Source organism: Saccopteryx leptura, chromosome 7, assembly GCF_036850995.1.
Source record: "Saccopteryx leptura isolate mSacLep1 chromosome 7, mSacLep1_pri_phased_curated, whole genome shotgun sequence".
NCBI classification, from domain to species: Eukaryota; Metazoa; Chordata; class Mammalia; order Chiroptera; family Emballonuridae; genus Saccopteryx; species Saccopteryx leptura.
The window spans coordinates 18,561,776-18,581,707 of NC_089509.1; the positions used below are offsets into that span (position 1 = coordinate 18,561,776).

At 36.7% G+C, this 19,932-nt stretch overlaps 1 protein-coding gene across 7 annotated transcripts in view; it reads left to right on the plus strand.

Annotated features, from left to right (window-relative positions):
• The first annotated feature begins 17,114 nt into the window (after positions 1–17,114).
• R3HDM1 (R3H domain containing 1) overlaps positions 17,115–19,932 on the plus strand; it is a 119,430-nt gene continuing 116,612 nt past the window's right edge. For all 7 annotated transcript variants that reach the window (XM_066345522.1, XM_066345526.1, XM_066345524.1 and 4 more), the window contains exons 1-2: positions 17,115–17,253; positions 19,496–19,706. In XM_066345522.1, coding sequence (XP_066201619.1) covers positions 19,536–19,706 — 171 coding nt within the window. In that variant the 5' untranslated portion in view covers positions 17,115–17,253; positions 19,496–19,535. The remainder of the gene's footprint in view (positions 17,254–19,495; positions 19,707–19,932) is intronic.

The window sequence follows — 19,932 nt, forward strand, 5'->3', positions numbered from 1 at the left end:
GTGATTAAAATAAAACACAAACATGTACACTCAGAAAAACAAATTACAAGATATGTTTTTAAAAATAATTTTTAAAATCTATATAAGCCAGAAAGCTTATATAATGGAAAAAATGGGAAGTATTTCCACAGTATACCAAAACAAGGCAGGTGCTCACTATCTGCACTAATATTGAACATTATCACTGAAGTATCAACCTATACAGTTTTTGGTTTTTTTTTCAGTTTTTTAGAGAGGAGAGAGAGAGAAGGGGGGAGGAGGAAGCATCAACTCCCATATGTGCCTTGACCAGGCAAGCCCAGGGTTTCGAACCAGCGACCTCAGCATTTCCAGGTCGACGCTTTATCCACTGCGCCACCATAGGTCAGGCCCCTATACAGTTTAATAAGAAATCAATTAGAGGTATGAGACTGAGTAAAGAAGAAAACTATATTTGTAAATTATATGGTAGTATAACTAGAAAACCCTACAGGATCACTGGTAAAACTAATCCAAACAATAAAAGAATTCAGTTAGGAAACAGGATATAAAATTAATTTAGAAAAACGAGTAGCCTCATGTACATGAACAAGTAATTATGAGTTAGCAGTCATAATGGTAGTGGAAATGCCATTTATAATAACAACAAAAAAGATTAAATACTTAGAACTATGCAGAACCTCTGAGGATAAATTTTTTTAAGGTTTGAAAGTCAGATAGGTAGACTTGAACAGGATGATTTGACATTATAAAGATGTCAATTCTCTATTCTCGCAGGGTGGCTCCTGTGTGCCAGAGCTCACAGGTTCAGCCCCTAGTCAGGCACACACGAGAAGCAGTTGATGAGTACACAACTACGTGAAAACAACCGAGTGAGATGAGTTGATGCCCCCCTCTCTCTCTCTTTCTCTTACTTTTCCCCCTCTCAAATCAATGAAAAAAAATGTCAGTTATCCTAAAATTTTAAACTAAATGCAGTTCCAGTAATAAATACTGAAAAAACTATTAAAAAAATTTTTAAAGGTTTTATTTATTGATTTTAGACAGAGGAGAGAAAGAAAACCGGGTGGGAGCTGAGTAGCGGCAAGCACCAACTCATTGCTTCTCGTATGTGCCTTGACAGGGCAAGCCTGGGGGGCTTCAAACTGGTGACCTCAGCATCCCAGGTCTATGCCTCATCCGCTGTGCCGCTACAGGTCAGGCAAAACTTTGTTTTTTTAGTTTATTAGGGTGACATTGGTTAATGAAATTATACAGGTTTCAGGCGTGCAATTCTGTATAATACAGCATCTGTATACTGTATTGCATTGTGTGCTCACCATCGCAAGTCGTCTCCCTCCATCAGCACCTATCCCCCTACCTTCCTACTCCCTCTACCCCTCCTCCCCTCCTGTAATCCCCACACTGTTGTGTCTGTACATTTTTGTTTGGGGGGGGGGGTGTTTGTTTTTGCTTAATACCTTCACCTTTTTCACACAGAAACTTTTTTTAAATGAAGTTAGATAGGTATATTGATACTAAGTTAAGTGGAAAACAAACATACAAATACAGCCAGGAAGAAACTACACAAAGAAAACTACCAGGTGGGACTACCCCTGCCAAACATGAAAACGTTTATAGTAGTCCCCCTTCTCCATGGGGAGTACATTCCGAGACCTCCCTTTCCCTCAAGCGGGTACCTGAAACCACAGGTAATTCTACACCCTATATATAGCAAGTTTTTCTGTACGTACATAGCTGTCATCAAGTTTAATTCATATATTAGGCACAGTATGAAATTAACAGGAACTAATAATGTAGAGAAATTATGACAGTGTACTGTAATTAAAGTTATGTGAATGTGGTCTCTGGCAAAATATCCTACTGTATTGTAAATACAGCGTGTATATGCTGGACAGGGATGATTCACCTCCTGGGCAGGACAGAACTGGACAGCACAAGACTTTTATCACAGTACTCAGAACAACATGTGATTTAAAACTGCTAAATTTTTCATTTCTGAAACTTTCTATTAAAAATATTTTTGGGCTGCAGATGACCAGGAGTCACAGAAAGCAAAACTGGATAACAGGGAACAATTGTACGTAAAACTTCTACAATTAGAAATGTCCTATTGACATGTGAATAAACTAATAGAGCAGTGTAATAGAAAGCCCTGGAAGAAACCAAGATACTTGGGTGGAAATTGTAAAGGTGGCATCTCAAATCACTGAGGTGTAGAATGGACTTTTTAAATAAGGATATTAAAAAGTCAGGATATCGGTGTAGCCATTGGGAAAGAGATAAAATTAGATCCAAATCTTGCGTAGGAATACCCTGGACACAGTGGGGCACACATCATCTTGGTGACTCCAGTGAAAACCCGTGGCTGAAGCAACACTGGAAGGCACCCGTGGCCCTTCAGGCACAAACAGCTAGAAAGAGAGCACCTGAGACAGCTCCCTTGGAAGCTGTGGGGGTGGAAAGAGCTAGCTCTCAATGAGGACATTTCTAGGGTTCAGATGCCTTGCTTATTTTGTGTTCCCTGCGCTATTATTCTGTGTCTCTAACACAGAATACCACTCGGGGAGACTAGCTTACTCAAAACAAGGAGTGGGTTGGGGTTGATGGTGCAGAAAGCCACATTGTCAGGCATGGAATAGTGGAAAGAATCCTCCCTTACCAAGATAATGTCCTCTGTGTTCTACTTTTCATACTTCAAAATGAGGTATTTTTACTTCACAATACTGAGTTTTCAAAAGGAGACTAATATATTATGCTAATAAATATTGATATACAGTAGTCTCCCCACTCCCTGCCTTTTGTAACATTGTTAAAAACTAACAATTCTAATAGAAATACAGTTTAAAATATGTATTAAATTTCTAATACATAAAAAATGCTACAGTAAATAGAAACCTTAGCTCCAAAAGAAAAAAGACTGCTGGAAAATGTGGGAAAAGGTTTAAGACCGTATAATTAATGTCTAAATAGCCTCTGGCTTTACTGATTTTAAAATTTTCCCATTTGGTACCCTCCCTTCTCTAACTTTTTCAGAAACTGTTATAACACCTTCAGAATTTACATTGCTAAAGTATTATCATCTAATATAACCATCATTATACTCCCCTTGTTCTAAATTTCCTTCATAGCTTTTTGAAAAACCAGAATCTGGTCAAATATAACACTTAATATTTGTTGTTGTGTCTCTAATCTTCTATAATTTTGCTTATTCTTTTTTCATAATATTGATATTTGAAGAGTTAAAACTAGCTGTCTTGTACAATGGTCCACATTCTGAATTTGCCGAATTGTTTCCTTACAGTTAGATTCAGATTAAATATTTTTAGAGGAATACTCCGTACATGATCAGAAGACATAGGATGTTAACCTGTCATATTATTGATAGTGTGAAATTTGGTCACTTGGTTAAAGTAGAAAATATCCTCTCTAATGACAATCTTTCATCTAATAGGTTTTTGTTGTATAGTCATGAGCCTTGCCAGTATCTGTTATTACAGTAGTAGTTTAAAAATACTAACTTTTTGCCTGACCTGTGGTGACACAGTGGATCGAGTGTTGACCTGGAACGCTGAGGTTGACGGTTCAAAACCCTGGATTTGCCCAGTCAAAATCTAAAAATAAAATACTGATTTTTCTACTTCTAAGAAAATGTTAAACTTCTAAAAAATTAGTTCCTATAAGATGGCCTTTGGTAATGATAATCATTTGCTCTTTTTATTTAGAAAGCCTTGGGCAATGTGAGAGAATTGGGTTCAAATGTTATTTTTACCTTAAAAGGTTGAGTACTTAAAAAGTCTTGTAAAAGCTAAGGCACCCAAAAATTTAGAAAGTTTATCAGCAGTGTATGTAATTCGGTTCAGACAATTAAATTTCTGCTACTACTTCCATAGTTGCCCCAGTTCCTATAATTCAGTTGGGAATTATCTCTTTACCTTATAACTATAGTTAAATTCTGTTAATAGTCAGAGTGCTTCTGTTTTTGCAGATGAAGTTGCTGAGGATTGTAAGAAATACAGTATGAAATATGAAATGCAAACACAAGATTCATCTGTGTAATTCATATTTTTCTTTTTGAGGATTTATTCTTTGACAGTTTTCTTATTATCTGACCATGGTAGGGTGTTTTAAGCAGAGTTCCAAGACATCATAAGAAACCTTTCTAAATCTCTCTCTGTTTGCATTGAACACTTAAACTAACTTAAGTAATTAATGGTGTAGTATCCAAAGTAATATTGATGTTTCCATGTCTTATTAGCTAGTTGTAGGTTCCTAAATTAAGCATTCATTATCAGAGTTCATGATTAACAGTTAAGTCCTTTCCCTTCAGAATTAGAGGGATGCCTCTACTTGACAGTGCTAATAACTACATTTTAAAATATTTTAATTATAATTACTTTCACTTAATCAGCATTACTTGAATTATAAGGCCTACCAATTTTTATAAACTCAAAGAGAAATAGAATCATTTGATATATTATCATCTATGTATAGAAGTGAATTTATCCTGTTCTTTCTGACTAGTAGAAATATATTCATTTTAATTTTTGACACAATGAAAGTGCATTCCTTCATTCTGCATTTTAATTTATCCATCTCTTCTATAATAAGAGCTCTTATTACGGTTTTTAAGGAAAACTCCCTTGGGTCTGTTTCTCATAAAGATTTTATCTGAGAAAAAATCATTTGTACCCTTTGTTAAACATTGAACTGTTCTGAAAAAGTCAGGGTTTGGAGTGCCCAGGCAGGTACTTGATTTTTACCTCTTGCAAGTATCTGGCTGCTGAAAAGTACAGGGCATGATAAAGGATTGTACACTGGCAAACTAGGTCTTTGAGGAAACTTCAGTGTGAAACCTCTCAGACAAGAATCACTCGTATTAGCTATCTTACCACTTCTGTTGTTTGAATAGTCAGGGAAGGTTTTGTGGATTTATATCTATTATTAAGTCTACTTATAGGGCTGAAATAGAGCCAGTTTTGAAAAAACAAGAACCTTTTCTTAAATTGTAAAGTTGGTGTTTTATTTTGCTGTTTGTTAAGCTGGTATACAGAATACTGCTGATATGTAGGATTATATAAACTGTAAGACTTAATCGTTTAGTGACAAAGAAAAGCAGCATTTTGGTTAGTGGTATACATTTTTTCTTGTAATAGTACAGGTAATGTATGAGCCTTGTCTGTTAGGATTTTTATACAGCATTTCTGTATGCTTATGGAGAGCATGATCTTGATTTCCTGAAATGGGAAACAGGCATGTACTTTAGCCCAGCTGTCAACAAAAAACAAAGGTTAGAATTAAAAAAAAAAAAAAAGCTTGCATATTTATTCCATGTTCTGCCCAAAAGACACAATTTGTCTTCTATTTTCATTTTCTTTTGTCATGGTTATTGAACATTGAGTTTTCTAAAATTTGGTTTCAGTCGATTCCTCTTTTTGTAAGTTCAGTATACTAGAGCCGATCTAAGCATGTGACACAGGCAGAATTGTCCTCTGATTGCAGTTCTATTGCTGTCTCCATCTGTTGGTATGAAGAAGTAATGGTCTTGCCAGAATAAGCAAGCTTACTTTAATTTTAGCAAAAACAAATGAAGAAATAAGAAATTATGCTATTAATGCATTTTCTTTCTTTGTGACATGTAAGTCAGTTTGAAGATGCAAAACTATCATGGGATGTCAGCTTTTGTAGACAGATGGTATTTGATTTTTTTAAGCTTTTTTTTTTGGTGATATTAAAGTGTCAATGAGAGTTATTAACTTAAAAATCTGATGTATTAATCATGCCTAGATTCTATACATCATGTTCTTTGGGAAAAGAGGGAAATATCATTATCTTAACCTTTTTCATCAGTGTGAAGTCAAGCATCAATGTACAACAAAATTTTAATAGGGAGAAATCGCAAAAATCCTGACAGTCCTTGTACATTCAGTTTCATGGGCTTTTGCATCATTGCTTCTGAATTCCTATAGAGCTCGATATAGTTTCTGATGCATTTCAGATATTCTGGGTGGTGACTGGCTAGAGTGTTACTGACATCACAACATACAGCTGTTGACTTTCTTTTGTCTCTGAGTCCTCAGCAAGTAAGTGCTTTAGACTGCTCTAGCAGTGCTCTCCCAATGCCTGACTAATCAGCTGGCTGTGTGTGTGTTGAGCTCTGAAGGAGCAATGCAGAGCATCAGTTCACAGATACTATGGAAAGTACATTTTCTTCTCTGTGTAATGAAGCAAATAACAATACAACGAAGGTATGTGACTCTTTCATTCATTTGCTAAATGTATAAAAGGTAATCAAATAAATGAAGAGTTGTTTATGTTCACTTTGTACTGTAATTTTTGCTAGAGACGTGTGGTAAAATCCTTGCCATGTCCAAAGTTTTCGTTTACTTTTGCAAAGATGTGTTTGGGTTGCTAGAATGAGGCATAGGAGTCATTTACTTCTCATTTGTAGTACAAGTTTCTTCTTTCCTACCCCTTTAAATTTGTGATTTTCCTTGTACCTTATTGATAGTATGGTTTATATGTGTGCTCATGGATATTTGTATATAGCAGAAAAATTGTCAGTTGGAAAAATGATTTCTCTTTCAACTTCATCTTAAAATAGACATGCTGTATGGCTTGTTTGATCTTAAAAATTTCATTAAAAGCCTTCTTTTGGGAATTAAGAAACTAAGAACCTTAACTTTTAAAATTGATGTTAAATTTTTTTACCCTTTTGGGTGGAAAGAGATAGAAGATCTTTTTTTCACCGATTTATCTCTAATTTTTTTTAAATTTTTTTATTGACTTTATTGAGTGACATTAGTTAATAAAATTACACAGGTTTCAGGTGCACAGTTCTACAGTATATCATCTGTATATCGCATTGTATGTTCACCACCCCATGTCATATAATAGGAAAACCTAGATCTGTCATTATTATGGTTAGCATAATCAAATACCACATTACAAAAGAAAGCAAATGTTAATCAAGTGTTATTTTTTTAGAACTATCTGATTTCTAATCATACTGTCTGAAATTTTGACATTTATTTTGGTATTTTATTATTCTTCAAACTGGAATCTTACTGTATAGGTGATAATGAATAACTAAAACATGCCCATTAGTGTGTAACTGACTTATTTAACAGGTTTTTCAAAGTTTTGCTTGCTTTTTACCTAAAATTAGTCAGATTTTTAACAGCATTCAGAATTGCTGTGATATTTTCAATCTTTCCCTTTCCCATGTGAAGCAATTATTTTGATCTTGAATAATAACTTTCTCTTTAATAGAGGAGATAACAGGAAAATCACTAAATGGCCTTTCATGGATGCTGAATATCATTACTCTTTTGTTTCTTTCTGATTTGCATTTATGGAAGTAATTAGGATCATGAAAATGTTAATAGCTGTTATTAAAATTAGGGTCTTTTATCAATACATTATTTCCACCTAATACCAGGAGAATTTAATCATTTCTTTTTTAAGCTTTAAGTTTTCCATTGAAAACTACAAAAGAGAAAATAAAATAGCACATAGTCTCCATTCATCCTGTCACATTTTGCTCTTATCTTTTTTATAACCTTTCTTCTTTTTCATTTTTTTTCTTTCCTTTGGGTTTCTGTTTGTGTGTTCCTGCACACAGCTCCATCCTCGTGTGTGTGTGTGTGTGTGTGTGTGTGTGTGTGTGTGTGTGTGTGTGTGTGTACACACACCTCCCCACTGGTGTTTGCCTCTCTGCCAATTTTCTCTCCCTCTGATCCCTTCCCTCCACCATTCATTGGTCTTTCCCACTTTGTCTGGGCTTCTCTACCTTTCTGTCCATTTCTCCATGTTGTTTTTGTCTCTTTCTCTGTATGTATGTGTCTGTCTTTTGTTTTTAATTCACGTCTGGCTCCCCTTTTCCTGGGATCTCTCTTCCTGTTTAGCTGTCCCTGCATCTCCATGTGTCTAATTTTTTCCCCTCTCTCTCTCCTTTTCTGTTAAGTCTTTTTTTCCCTTTCCCTCTCTGTGGTGTTTGATGTCCCCATTCTGCCTTTCTGTCCCCCTACCCTTTCCTTCATCCTGCGTTATTCTTCTGGGCTTCTGTATCTTCCTATCTCAATATTTTTATTTTGTCTGTTTCCTGGACTGTTGTTCTTTCTGTCAATCTTTCTGCCTCTGTCCTTCCCTCCCTTGGCATTTTTCTCCCTTTTCTACCCTACTCCGTCTTTCCCCTGTCCAAGCTTCACTCATGTGCACTCCAAATTTTCATTGTCATAACCATCGGAAAATACATATTATACAATACATTTTTAAATAAAATTTGTATTTCCGAAGGCTTTAGTATTTTCCGATGGCTTTAGGCGACCCCTGTGTTTTGGTCGTTCGACCCCCGTCGGGGTCGCGACCCACAGGTTGAGAACCGCTGCCTTAGAAACTCACTCCAGTGTTTATCCACACCCACTGTTTTCTCCAAACCCCACAGCCATCTCAACTTTCTCACTTCCAGTAGATAATATTCTGGGTAAAATGAAGCATAAAAAGAGTTTTGTTAGATATGCATTTCCTCCATTTCCTGCCACATTCAGTTTCTGAAAACAAGAAACATTTTAAAGGCTTATCCTTCCACTTGTTTCTATCTCCATTTTCTCATTTTTTTTCCACCTCAGATATACCTTCTCTTTTTCCCCTCATCTTTTTTTCCCTCTTAAACTTCCAGCCTGTCTTCCTCCTTTCCCTACTGGCATCTGTTTGGCCCACTTACCATCCTGACAGTCTTTTCTGACTTTGCATATCTTATTCTCCTTGTTGCCAAATTCAGTAAATCTTTTTGTCCTCTGTTTCCTTACTGATCTCTTAAGGGTTTGTGTTCCCTAGGGAGTCTATCCCAAGACCACTTTACTTACTCATTGACTCCAGGGCAATTTCTCTGTGTTGATAATTCAAAGCTTCCATCTATGTAGTGATTATACCCAAAGAAATGACATCAGCCCTGCCTTCTCTCCTAAGCTCCAGGCCATCCAATTCCCTGTTTAGATTTCTCCAAGTGAATGTCTTGAAGGCAGTTTAAACTTACTGTGTACAAAACAGATTGTTTTGCTCTAACTTCTCATTTTTTCTCCTTATATATTTCTTATGTTAAAGGGTAGCAAGCACCACCTATACCTTTATTGTGTCCTGTCCTAACTTCCCCAGCTATTATATCCCTAACCTTGTTCCTGACCACCCCTGTGTCTAGTTAGCTTTCCCCAATTGGGTACTGTCCATTACATTAACCTTTTCATTTCTAGTGGCAGAATATATAATTAGTGGCTTTAATAGCAACAGCTTTGAATTCAAATCCTAACTCTGCCAATTACTATTCTTGTAATCTTGGGCAAGCTGCTTAAACTTTCCCTACCTCAGTTTCTTCATTTGTAAAATGAAGTAATAAGAACACCTACCGTATAAGGTTGTTAGGAAGAGTAAATGAGTTAATACAGTTAAAGCATTGGGAATAGTGCTTTGTGAATAATAAGTAGCTCTTTAACAGTGTGCTGTTAATATTACTGGTTTTAAAGTACACATCATAATCTGTAATTTCTTGTTAATTTGTCTGCAATAGAATGTAAGCACCCAGAATGCTGGGATCCTGCCTGCCTAGTTCACTGCTATAACCTCAGCACTTAGAGCAGTGCCTTAGCACAGTGGTCCCTAACCCCCGGCTTGCGGACCGGTCCACAGAGAAAGAATAAATTTCTGTTTTATTTATATTTAAGTCTGAATGATGTTTTATTTTTTTAAAAATGACCCCATTCCCTCTGTTACATCCATCTAAGACTCACTCTTGATGCTTGTCTGGGTCACGTGATACATTTATCTGTCCCACTCTAAAGGCCGGTCCGTGAAAATATTTTCTGACATTAAACCAGTCTGTGGCCCAAAAAAGGTTGGGGACCACTGCTTTAGCACATAGTTTCTAATCAAAAGATTAGAATGAATGAAATCTCTTTCTTCCATTTCAGCCTTCACCTCTTAATGCTCTGTCTAAACTGGTCACTTTCTGTTAAAACTCTCATAACATTTTACCTGCTAGAACAGAGTTTATCTATACTAAAATAATTCTCCATGGTGTCTCTTAAAATCCTCTTATTCGGGCTTTCATGTCCCTCATGAGATCAAGACTTAACTTCAAATCTAGCCACCCTTTGATGGACTCCACTAAAAATTTATTTCCTCCAGTTCTACAACTTACCAAAAAGTCTTTTCCCCTCTCTTTAAATATCCTCTTAAAATTATTTTGTGAATTTGTTGATGTTATTATTAACCTTTATGGGGTTTAACAAAAAACTTTCAGGTCAAGGTAGTTCTTTCTCTTTTGCTCGTTGTAAGTACCACTAATATTATTGCAGCTATCTTGCTCTCTGGAGTACTCAGTAAATTTTTTGTTGGATGACAGTAACTGTTTATAAACCACATAGATATTTAGCATTTTCAAATGTTGGTGCTTGATCTCTTATACCATTGCAATGGTATCCTTCCAGGCAATAACTGGTCATTTTGGTTCAGAATCATTCTTTCATTTAATTAATTAGTTGTCAAGTGATACAGCATATTAGCAAGTATTGGTTATACATACTGGTTGTACGACTTAGGTCAAATAATTTGACCTCTGGAAACTAATAACTTGCATGGTAAATTAATAAGATTGGACTAGGTGGTTTTTAAGGCTTCTTGGGGTTCCTTAGGACCTTAGGTCCTAAGAGAATCTTCTGATCCTCTTAGAATTTTGAGGGTTCACCTTTCCACATTGTGCCTCTTCATTATTACCCCTTGCATTTATTGCCTTAGCCTATGCATTTATTTCTTAAATGAATCACACCCTTGCTCTTTTAGAATTTCAAATTTGAAGGGTTTTTGATTAAATCACAAAATCACTTTACAAAGAACAAAAAATGTGACTGCTTAGTAAATGCAGCTTTTTTTTTTTTTTTTTTTTTTTTTGTATTTTTCTGAAGCTGGAAACAGGGAGAGACAGTCAGACAGACTCCCGCATGCGCCTGACCGGGATCCACCTGGCACGCCCATCAGGGGCGATGCTCTGCCCCTCCGGGGCGTCGCTCTGTTGCGACCAGAGCCACTCTAGCGCCTGGGGCAGAGGTCAAGGAGCCATCCCCAGCGCCCGGGCCATCTTTGCTCCAATGGAGCCTCGCTGCGGGAGGGGAAGAGAGAGACAGAGAGGAAGGAGAGGGGGAGGGGTGGAGAAGCAGATGGGCGCTTCTCCTATGTGCCCTGGCCAGGAATCGAACCCAGGACTTCTGCACGCCATGCCGATGCTCTACCACTGAGCCAACCAGCCAGGGCCAATGCAGCTATCTTGTGTCTACCATTTTATGAGAGAAAAATGTTAAAATGAGAAAAATTATACTGAAGTAATATTTTATTCTTTGTTTTTGGTTGTCAACCCATCACAATATGTAAGGAGACTCTGGCTAGAGAGAAATGGCAGAGATTTATTCAAGACTCTTGAGATTTGCAAATCAGAAAAACTGTTAGGTAACAAACACTTAGAGTGTTCTGAAGAAAAGAGAAAAATTGAGAGTTCTTATAGTAAAATGCACATTCTTGAGAAGAATGCCCTGCATTCTTAGCTTCTTTATTGGTTCAAGATGGTTATCTTCAGATGTCCAGTGGGTCTGGACAATGAATGTCAGGTGTTCTGGACACAGTAACATTTTTTCCTGAGTTCTTCAGAGGGTTTTCTATAGGATTTATATTATATATCCAGGCATTGATAAACTACTGAAAAGTTCAAGTTAAGTTCCTAGGCTAGTTAAAGCAAAAATAAGTCATTTTCTCATGCTTCAACCTACTTGGTATTAGTAATTTAGCAGCTTGACTATAGTGACTTCATTTTATTTCTTCACTCTTTTCTCATCGTAGAACTTTAAAAAAATACTCCAGTCATTTGATTCAGTGGCCCAGTAACGTTGGGCAGATTGAGATGACTATCAGTTTAAAAATAACTTTGACATTTGTTTAAGATACCTCCTTTTCTATTACCCCTTAGTGCTATTGAGATGTGAAAACTAATGTGAATCTATATCAGGGTTATAAGTAATGATATACTTAAATAGTTTTGGTTTTTTTTTTGTGTGTTGTTTTTTTTTTGCTATAACTGTAATTTAATTAAAGGTCTACATTTCTTTCATGAAATGGTATCACTTGATTGAAAGTCAGGTGAGAGAATATTATTTCAGTCTTTGCACAATCCAAACTGTATTGTGCAGAAAGAGTAACGATCTTAAAAAAGCTCAGAGAGAGGCCTCAGGATTGGTTTGATCCAGCACTCCAAAGTGTGTCATCAGGTTTGATTTCTCTCCATTTTTTTCTCTTTTCACATGGTGACTTTAGCAGACTTAAGTTTACATCCTCTTGGTTTCAGTCCATCTCACCAGCCTTATTCACCTCAGTTCCCCATCTCCTTCTTCTGCACAAACTCAGCACAAACTGGCTTCTCCTTCAGCACTCTGCCATCTTGGCTGCTTCTTCTCTGCTGCACGTGACCTTTCTCTCAAAATAGTTTTTAAAGTTAGTGTAAGATGTGAGTTTTATGAGGCATAATTGGCAGTATTATGTTACATCTCTTGGTGCTTATATCTTATGTTCAGTTTCACCTTAAAACTGTACTACTCTGTTTAGAGACAACAGAATTGTCAGAAGAAGGTGGAAAAGCAATATAGGATTTTTAGAGTTGTTTATTTGCTATGGTGTATTCACTTGGACCAAAGATATACTGTATTTTTTTTTTATTTATTCATTTTAGAGAAGTGAGACAGAGAGATAGAGAGAGAGAAGGGGGGAGGAGCAAGAATATGTGCCTTGACTGGGCAAGCCCAGGGTTTTGAACCAGCAACCTCAGTGTTCCAGGTCGACACTTGATCCACTGTGCCACCACAGGTCAGGCGATATACTGTATTTTTTGTTCCATAAGACACACCTGACCATAAGACACACTGAGGGTTTTGAAGAGAAAAATAAGAAAAAATATATTCTGAACCAAATGGTGTGTTAAAATATTTAATAAAATATACCACAATAATATTTCACAAGGTAAACTGAACAGCAGTATTAACAACCATTAGCATTATTATTAACAAATGAGAAGAGACTTTAATGTTCAAATACTCTTTTAGTTGTCTGGGAACCCACAACAGCTAAAAAAAAAAAAGAACATTCGCTCCATAAGACATATGGGCATTTCCCCCTCCACTTTTGGGGGAAAAAGTGTGTCTTATGGAGCAAAAAATATGGTAAAATGAAACTGACTTTAAAAGCAGATGACACTGGACATTGTTGCGAGGTCAGCGTACCAATTGCAAGGAGCAGCATTTCATAGATAAGCTAACTTGGCATTCAAGAGCAAGGCTCCTGGCTTCGAGTCAAGATGGTAGAGTAGAAAGATCCTGAGCTCACCTCTTATTGACATCAAAACTACAACTACACATAGAAAAGCAATCTTTGAGAATGATCTGAAGACTAACAGAACAGATATTCTACAACTACGGATGTAAAGAAAAGGCCACATTGAGATAGGTAGGAAGGTTAGACTACGTAAGTCTAGTCACCCACGTATCCCAATTTCCCATATAGTGACTCGTAAGTGGGAAGAACATCACAACCTAAGATCTCCCCTGAAAAGTGAGGGATTTGAGCCCTAGCCTGGGGACCTGTATCAGGAAGAGAAGCCCCCATAACATCTGGCTTTTACAGCCAACAAGGCTTATACCTGGGAGAGCCTAAGGGCTATAGGAAAGCAAAGTTGTGTTCTTTCTGAGCCTTAGAAGGGAGGAAGCAGTTTGAAAAGCACCTAGATCATACATGAAGGTGACATTGACTAATTACACAATATGTGCTAGAAAGACAGAGATGTATTGGAATTTCCTCCTCAGTCAGAAGTACTAGGGGTAGCCATTTTTTTTTCAAAACCCTTTCTTTACTCTTCTTCTACCTAGCTGGTCTGATGTTGGCGGGCACCATTTCTGACATTCACCATTAACCTTGCTAATACTGTTCATCCTACCCTGGTATTTCCCTGTGGGCTCACCCAGGCTGGCAGCCCTCAAAGTGGCTTCTGCCCAGCCACACCTACTGGATGGCCTCCGTTGGCCCCAGCATACAGCAGTATGTCTGCAATAGTTGAGGCTGGGCCTCACAGTGAGCCACACTGAAGGCCTGCTTTGCATACCAGTGAGGCCACCACAGTTGTGGCCAGAACTCACAGTCAGTTTGGCCAGGGCCCAGCCTCACCTGCCAATGTGACCATAGAAATTGTGGCCCAACCACAAAAGAAGGCCACACTAATTCACCCATGGAACACCTTTGGAGCACCTGGCTTTGGTTAAAAGGGGCAATTCCACCACTGGGCCCCATAGGACACCTTCTAAATAAGGCCACTTTTTCAAGACCAGAAGACATAGGTGATCTACCTAATACATGGAAACAAAAGGACAAAATGAGGAGAGAAAAAATATGTTCCAAACAAAAGACAAAACCGCAGAAGAAGAACTGAATGACATGGAGGTAAGCTATTAGAAGAAGAGTTCAACGAAATAGTCATAAAGAAGGTCATTAAACTCTGCAGACAAGTGGATAAACTCAGAACTTTAACAGAGATAATTATTTTAAAAATGTATTAGAACTGAAGACTATAACAGCTGAAATGAAAAATAGACTGGAGGAAATCAACAACAGAGCAGATGACACAGAAGAATGGACAGAAATCAAGATAACAGGATAGTGGAAGTTATCCAACTGCAATATCTAAAAGAAAAAAGAATTTAGTAGAATGAGGATAGCATAAGGAATCTCTGGGACAATGTCAAGCATGCTAACATTCAAATCACAGGGATCTCAGAAAGAGAATAGAGAAAGAAAGGGACAGAAAACTTATTTGAAAAAATAATGGCTGAAAACTTACTTAACCTGGTGAAGGAAACAGACATCTTAAGTCCAGGAAACAAGAGTCTCAAACAAGATGGACCCAAAGAGACTCACACCAAGATGCATTATAATTAAATTATTAAGTTAAAGAGAATCTTAAAAGTAGCAATAGACAAGCAACTAGTTACGTACATAAGACTATAAGCTAATATTTCAACTAAAATTTTACAGGCTGGAAAGAAGGGGCATAATATATTCAGTATAATGAAAAGGGAGAATTTACAACCAAGACTACTGTACCCAGCAAGGTTATTCAGAATTGAAGGAGACATGAAGATTTTCCCAGAGAAGCAAAAGCTAAAGGAATTCATCATCACTAAACAAGCATTATAAGAAACGTTAAAGGAAATTCTTTAAGTGGAAAAGAAAAGGTCAAAACTAGAAATAAGAAAATACATTTTTAAAAATCTCACTAGTAGAGGCAAACATACAGTGAAGACAATAAATAAATAGATCAACCACTTATAAATCTAACACGAAAACATTTTAAATGGCACTAAGTACATAAATATCAGTAATAACTTGAAGTGTAAATGGACTAAGTACTTCATTCAAATGACACAGGGTGACTGAATGTATAAAAAAGCCAAACCCTTACATATGCTGCCTACATGAGACTCACTTCAGATCAAAAGACACAGACTAAAAGTAAAGGTGTAGGAAAAGGTATTTCATGAAAATGGAAACAAAAAAACTGAAGTGCCTATAGTTATATCAGCCAAAATAGACTTGAAAATAAAAGCTAAAACAAGAGACAAAAAGGGCCTAGCAGTTCCTCTTCTGGGCACTTACCTGAAAACAAAACACTAATTTAGAAAGGTATATGCACCCCCATGTTCACTGCAGCATTATGTACAGTAACCAAGATATGGAAGCAATCTAAGTGTTCATTGATAGATGAATAGATAAAAAAGAAGTGGATGTATAGACAGGGTGGGGTAAAAGTAGGTTTGCAGTTGTTCATATGGAAAGTAATACAATAACTAATAAATAATGCAAGAATAAACTCTGTCATGTATTCAAGCTGTAAACCTAACTTTTACCCACCGTGTGTGTGTGTGTGTGTGCGCGCGCGTGCGCTTTTTCAGTCATGAAAAAGAATGAAATCTTGCCATTTGCAATAATATGTATGGATAGACCTAGAGGGTATTAGGCTAAGTGGTATTATGCTAAGTAGAGTAAGTCAAGAGAAAGACAAATACTGTATCATTTCACTTATGTGTGGAATCTAAGAAAACTAGAGACTGGGAGAAAAACTGATAGTTGCCAGAGGGTTGGTGGGGGCAGGAGAATAGGCAAAAAGGTAAAATGGGTTAAGAGGTACAAACAAACATATATAAGTCATGGGGATGTAAAGTACAGCATAGCGATTACAGTCTATATCACAATAACTTTGTACTGTGACGGATGTGGTACTTTCTGTGCTCACTCTCTAAGATATATAAATGTCAAATCACTATTGTATACCTGAAGCTAATATATTGTATGTGAAGTATAATTAAAGAGAGCTTTACATTCCAGAATGAAAATTAAACATGGAAAAAGAAAAAGCAGATGACACAGAATTTTGGCATTGATCTTTCGATGTCTTTAAAAATAGTTATCCCATCCATTAGAAACATTTGATTTTAACAGACAATGTAGGTTTCTTTGAAAATGTTAAATGGCTTATTATACCCCTATGTTCTTTTGAAAATCTAGGGTGTGATTATTATTCAAAATTACAGTCGTCTTTTAAGTTTAAGGAGTTGTGGCTCTGGAAGGGAACTAAAAGTCACAGTTCTTGGGGTTAAGTGGTCCTGTTTGTGATCTGGGGCAAACCTTTTTTTCTTACCCATAGTAAAGATAAAAGCTCCCTTACAACACTGACCACATACTAGGTTCTTATTATATGTTACCTGCTTTCTTCTCCATTCCCCTTTTGCTGCCACATTCTCTAGGTGGCCACAGTGACTTATTCAAGCTCACAAAACCAATATATGTCCGAATTAGTTGAAAACTACGTGTTCTCACTCTTGTTTAGGACAAGACAATATAATCACCACAGTAACATTTTTAATTTATGATATTGTTTCACTTGGCTATTTTGTTAAAATGTTTTAATGTTTGTTTTTTATTTCAGGCCACTGAAAGTTATGATACATTTGATCCACGACAGTCCATTTCAAACCAGGAATCTACAGTGGTGACAAGGACATGGGACTCCTCCTGCCAGATTCCAGATGGTTCAATACAATTGACATCCTGGCTGACAACTGTGAAAAAGAACCTTGGATTATTTTATTTTATTTTTGTGGGACACCACAATACAAAATCCATAGGACACATCAGGTAACATCTTTTATTACTTGAGAGAAATACATCTCTTTTCTTTTAAAATCTTACATATAAAAAGCAAGGCCTGACCAGGCGGTGGCACAGTGGATAGAGCGTCGGACTGGGATGCAGAGGACCCAGGTTCGAGACCCCGAGGTCACCAGCTTGAGCACAGGCTCATCTGGTTTGAGCAAAGCTCACCAGCTTGGACCCAAGGTCACTGGCTTGAGCAAGGGGTTACTCGGTCTGCTGAAGGCCCGCGGTCAAGGCACATATGAGAAAGCAATCAATGAACAACTAAGGTATCACAACGAAAAACTAATGATTGATGCTTCTCATCTCTCCGTTCCTGTCTGTCCCTGTCTATCCATCTCTGACTCTCTCTCTCTCTCTCTCTCTCTCTCTCTCTCTGTGTTTTAAAAAAAAAAAAAGCGAGGAGCCAGGGTATTTCAAGTAACCCTCTCTGCCTTGGTAACCTTACGGTTTTGAAAATAAACCAATTAACATTGGTAGGGAATATAATATAGGTAGACATATTTTTTATTCATTTGAGTTCGTCTGTGACTTTAGAATTTATTTCTCTCTTTTTAAAAACTTTTCAGCATGGCCAGGTGGTGGCACAGTGGATATAGCGTCGGACTGGGATGCAGAGGACCCAGGTTCAAAACCCTGAGGATGCCGACTTGAGCACAGGCTCATCTGGCTTGAGCGCAGGATCACTGGCTTGAGTGTGGGGTCATAGACATGACCACGTGGTTGCTGGCTGAGCCCTAAGGTCTCTGGCTTGAAGCCCAAGGTTGCTGGCTTGAGCCCAAGTTCTCGGGCTTGAGCAAGGGGTCACTCGGTCTGCTATAGCCACCCAGTCAAGGCACTTACAAGAAAGCAATCAATGAACAACTAAGGAGCTGCAGTGAAGAATTGATGCTTCTCATCTCTCTCTCTTCCTGTCTGTCTGTCCCTTTCTGTCCCTCTCTCTGCCTCTGTGACAAAAAAAAACAACAAAAAACCTTTTCAGATGTATTTTCCCCCTCAATATTTTATCATGAAAATTTCGGAACTACAGAAAAATTGAAAGAATTTTACAGTAAGCAACCATATAACCACTCCTGGGTTCTATCATTAATATTTCATTATCCTTACTTTAACCTGTACCTGTCCGTCTATATCCATTTCTCTTATCGAACCATCAGTTTATCTTAATTTTTTGGATGAATTTCAAAATAAGTTGTTCTTGTTCTCACCACAAAAAAAAATTATAATTATGTGATAGATTGTGGTAATCATTTAGCGATATATACTTGTGTGAGATCCTCATGTCATATACATTAAACTTAACACAATTATAAAGCTGGAAAGAAAAAGTTTTTTACAACAACTTCTGCCTTCAAGTTCCCATTTTCTAAAATGACAGCTATCTCTGATACATTTCTATTTGATATTTAATATGAAGTCCCCAGCGTTTTCTTAAACTTATTAAAAACGTGAAATTTATTGGCATTTGATGTATTTGCTACAGTCTGTATACTAGACCATTTGGTAATATATGCTGTTTGGCATTGAATCACAGAAGTCAGGAGAGTTTTAAATGCTTGATTCATAATTCCAAACAGTTGTTAATTGAGATACACAACTGTGTTTGTATAGAATGTTGCTGCTTATTTTTTAAATTATTTTCTTTTGCAATTGCAGGATAATTTTAAAAATTTGGAATTTTTGGACTCTAAATAAAAGCTGTGATAGGAAAATACTTTTCTCATAGGATGATGCTCATAATATTCCTTTAGAGAAAAAAATTTCTGCTGTCATCTAAATACACATTTCTGATAACGCAAACCATTGCCTCCCATCTCCATATGGCTTATTATTTAATGTTTCCTAAGAACTTTCACAAGTGTCGTGTTCATCAAACTCACCTCATACTTTTATTGTAATTCTATCTTACTGTATTAAAATTTTTCTTTTTTAATTTTAGCCAGTCTACCACTAAATTGTATACTTCTTGAAAGCAGGGATATTTATTTATTTATTTATTTTTAATTTTGTGTGTGGTTTGCATACTGTTGATTCTTTAATTTTAGTTGCTTTGTATCCTTTAATATATGGTCATTTTATTTTTCTGAAAGCATAAATATTGCTTCTATATGGGCATACTCAACATTATTTCTGGGACATAGAAAGTAAGTCAGTCAGTATTGTGCTGTAACTGAATGTAAGAAATGTTTCCGACTAAATTAACTTTTTTTTTTTTTTTGCTAAGGCTTCAAGTTCCCTGTAGAATTCTACAATAACCTTTGCTGATGAGGATGTCTGATACTGTTACTGTAAAAAATGAAACTGAAACAATGAAGGATTTGGTGGCAGATACAAAAGATACAACCAAAGTTGAAAACCTTACCAAATCAGAGAACTATGGGAAGATTTTGGCAGAGAAGAATGAACATTGTATTGACAACAATATTGATTTTCAGGTAAATAGTATTTTCTCTCTGGCTATAAATTATATATTCATTATATAATTATCCCCTTCATACAAAACTCACTTTCAGAATTCTGAAAGAATGAGTTGAGCCATTGGGATATGCTCATTGGCGGGTGTTTGAGCTGGTCGCTGACCAGATTAGCTTGTTGAGTCTAGCTCTTTGACTTGCTTGTATTATGTAATATAATTCTTTACATTTATATGTGGCCAGTACT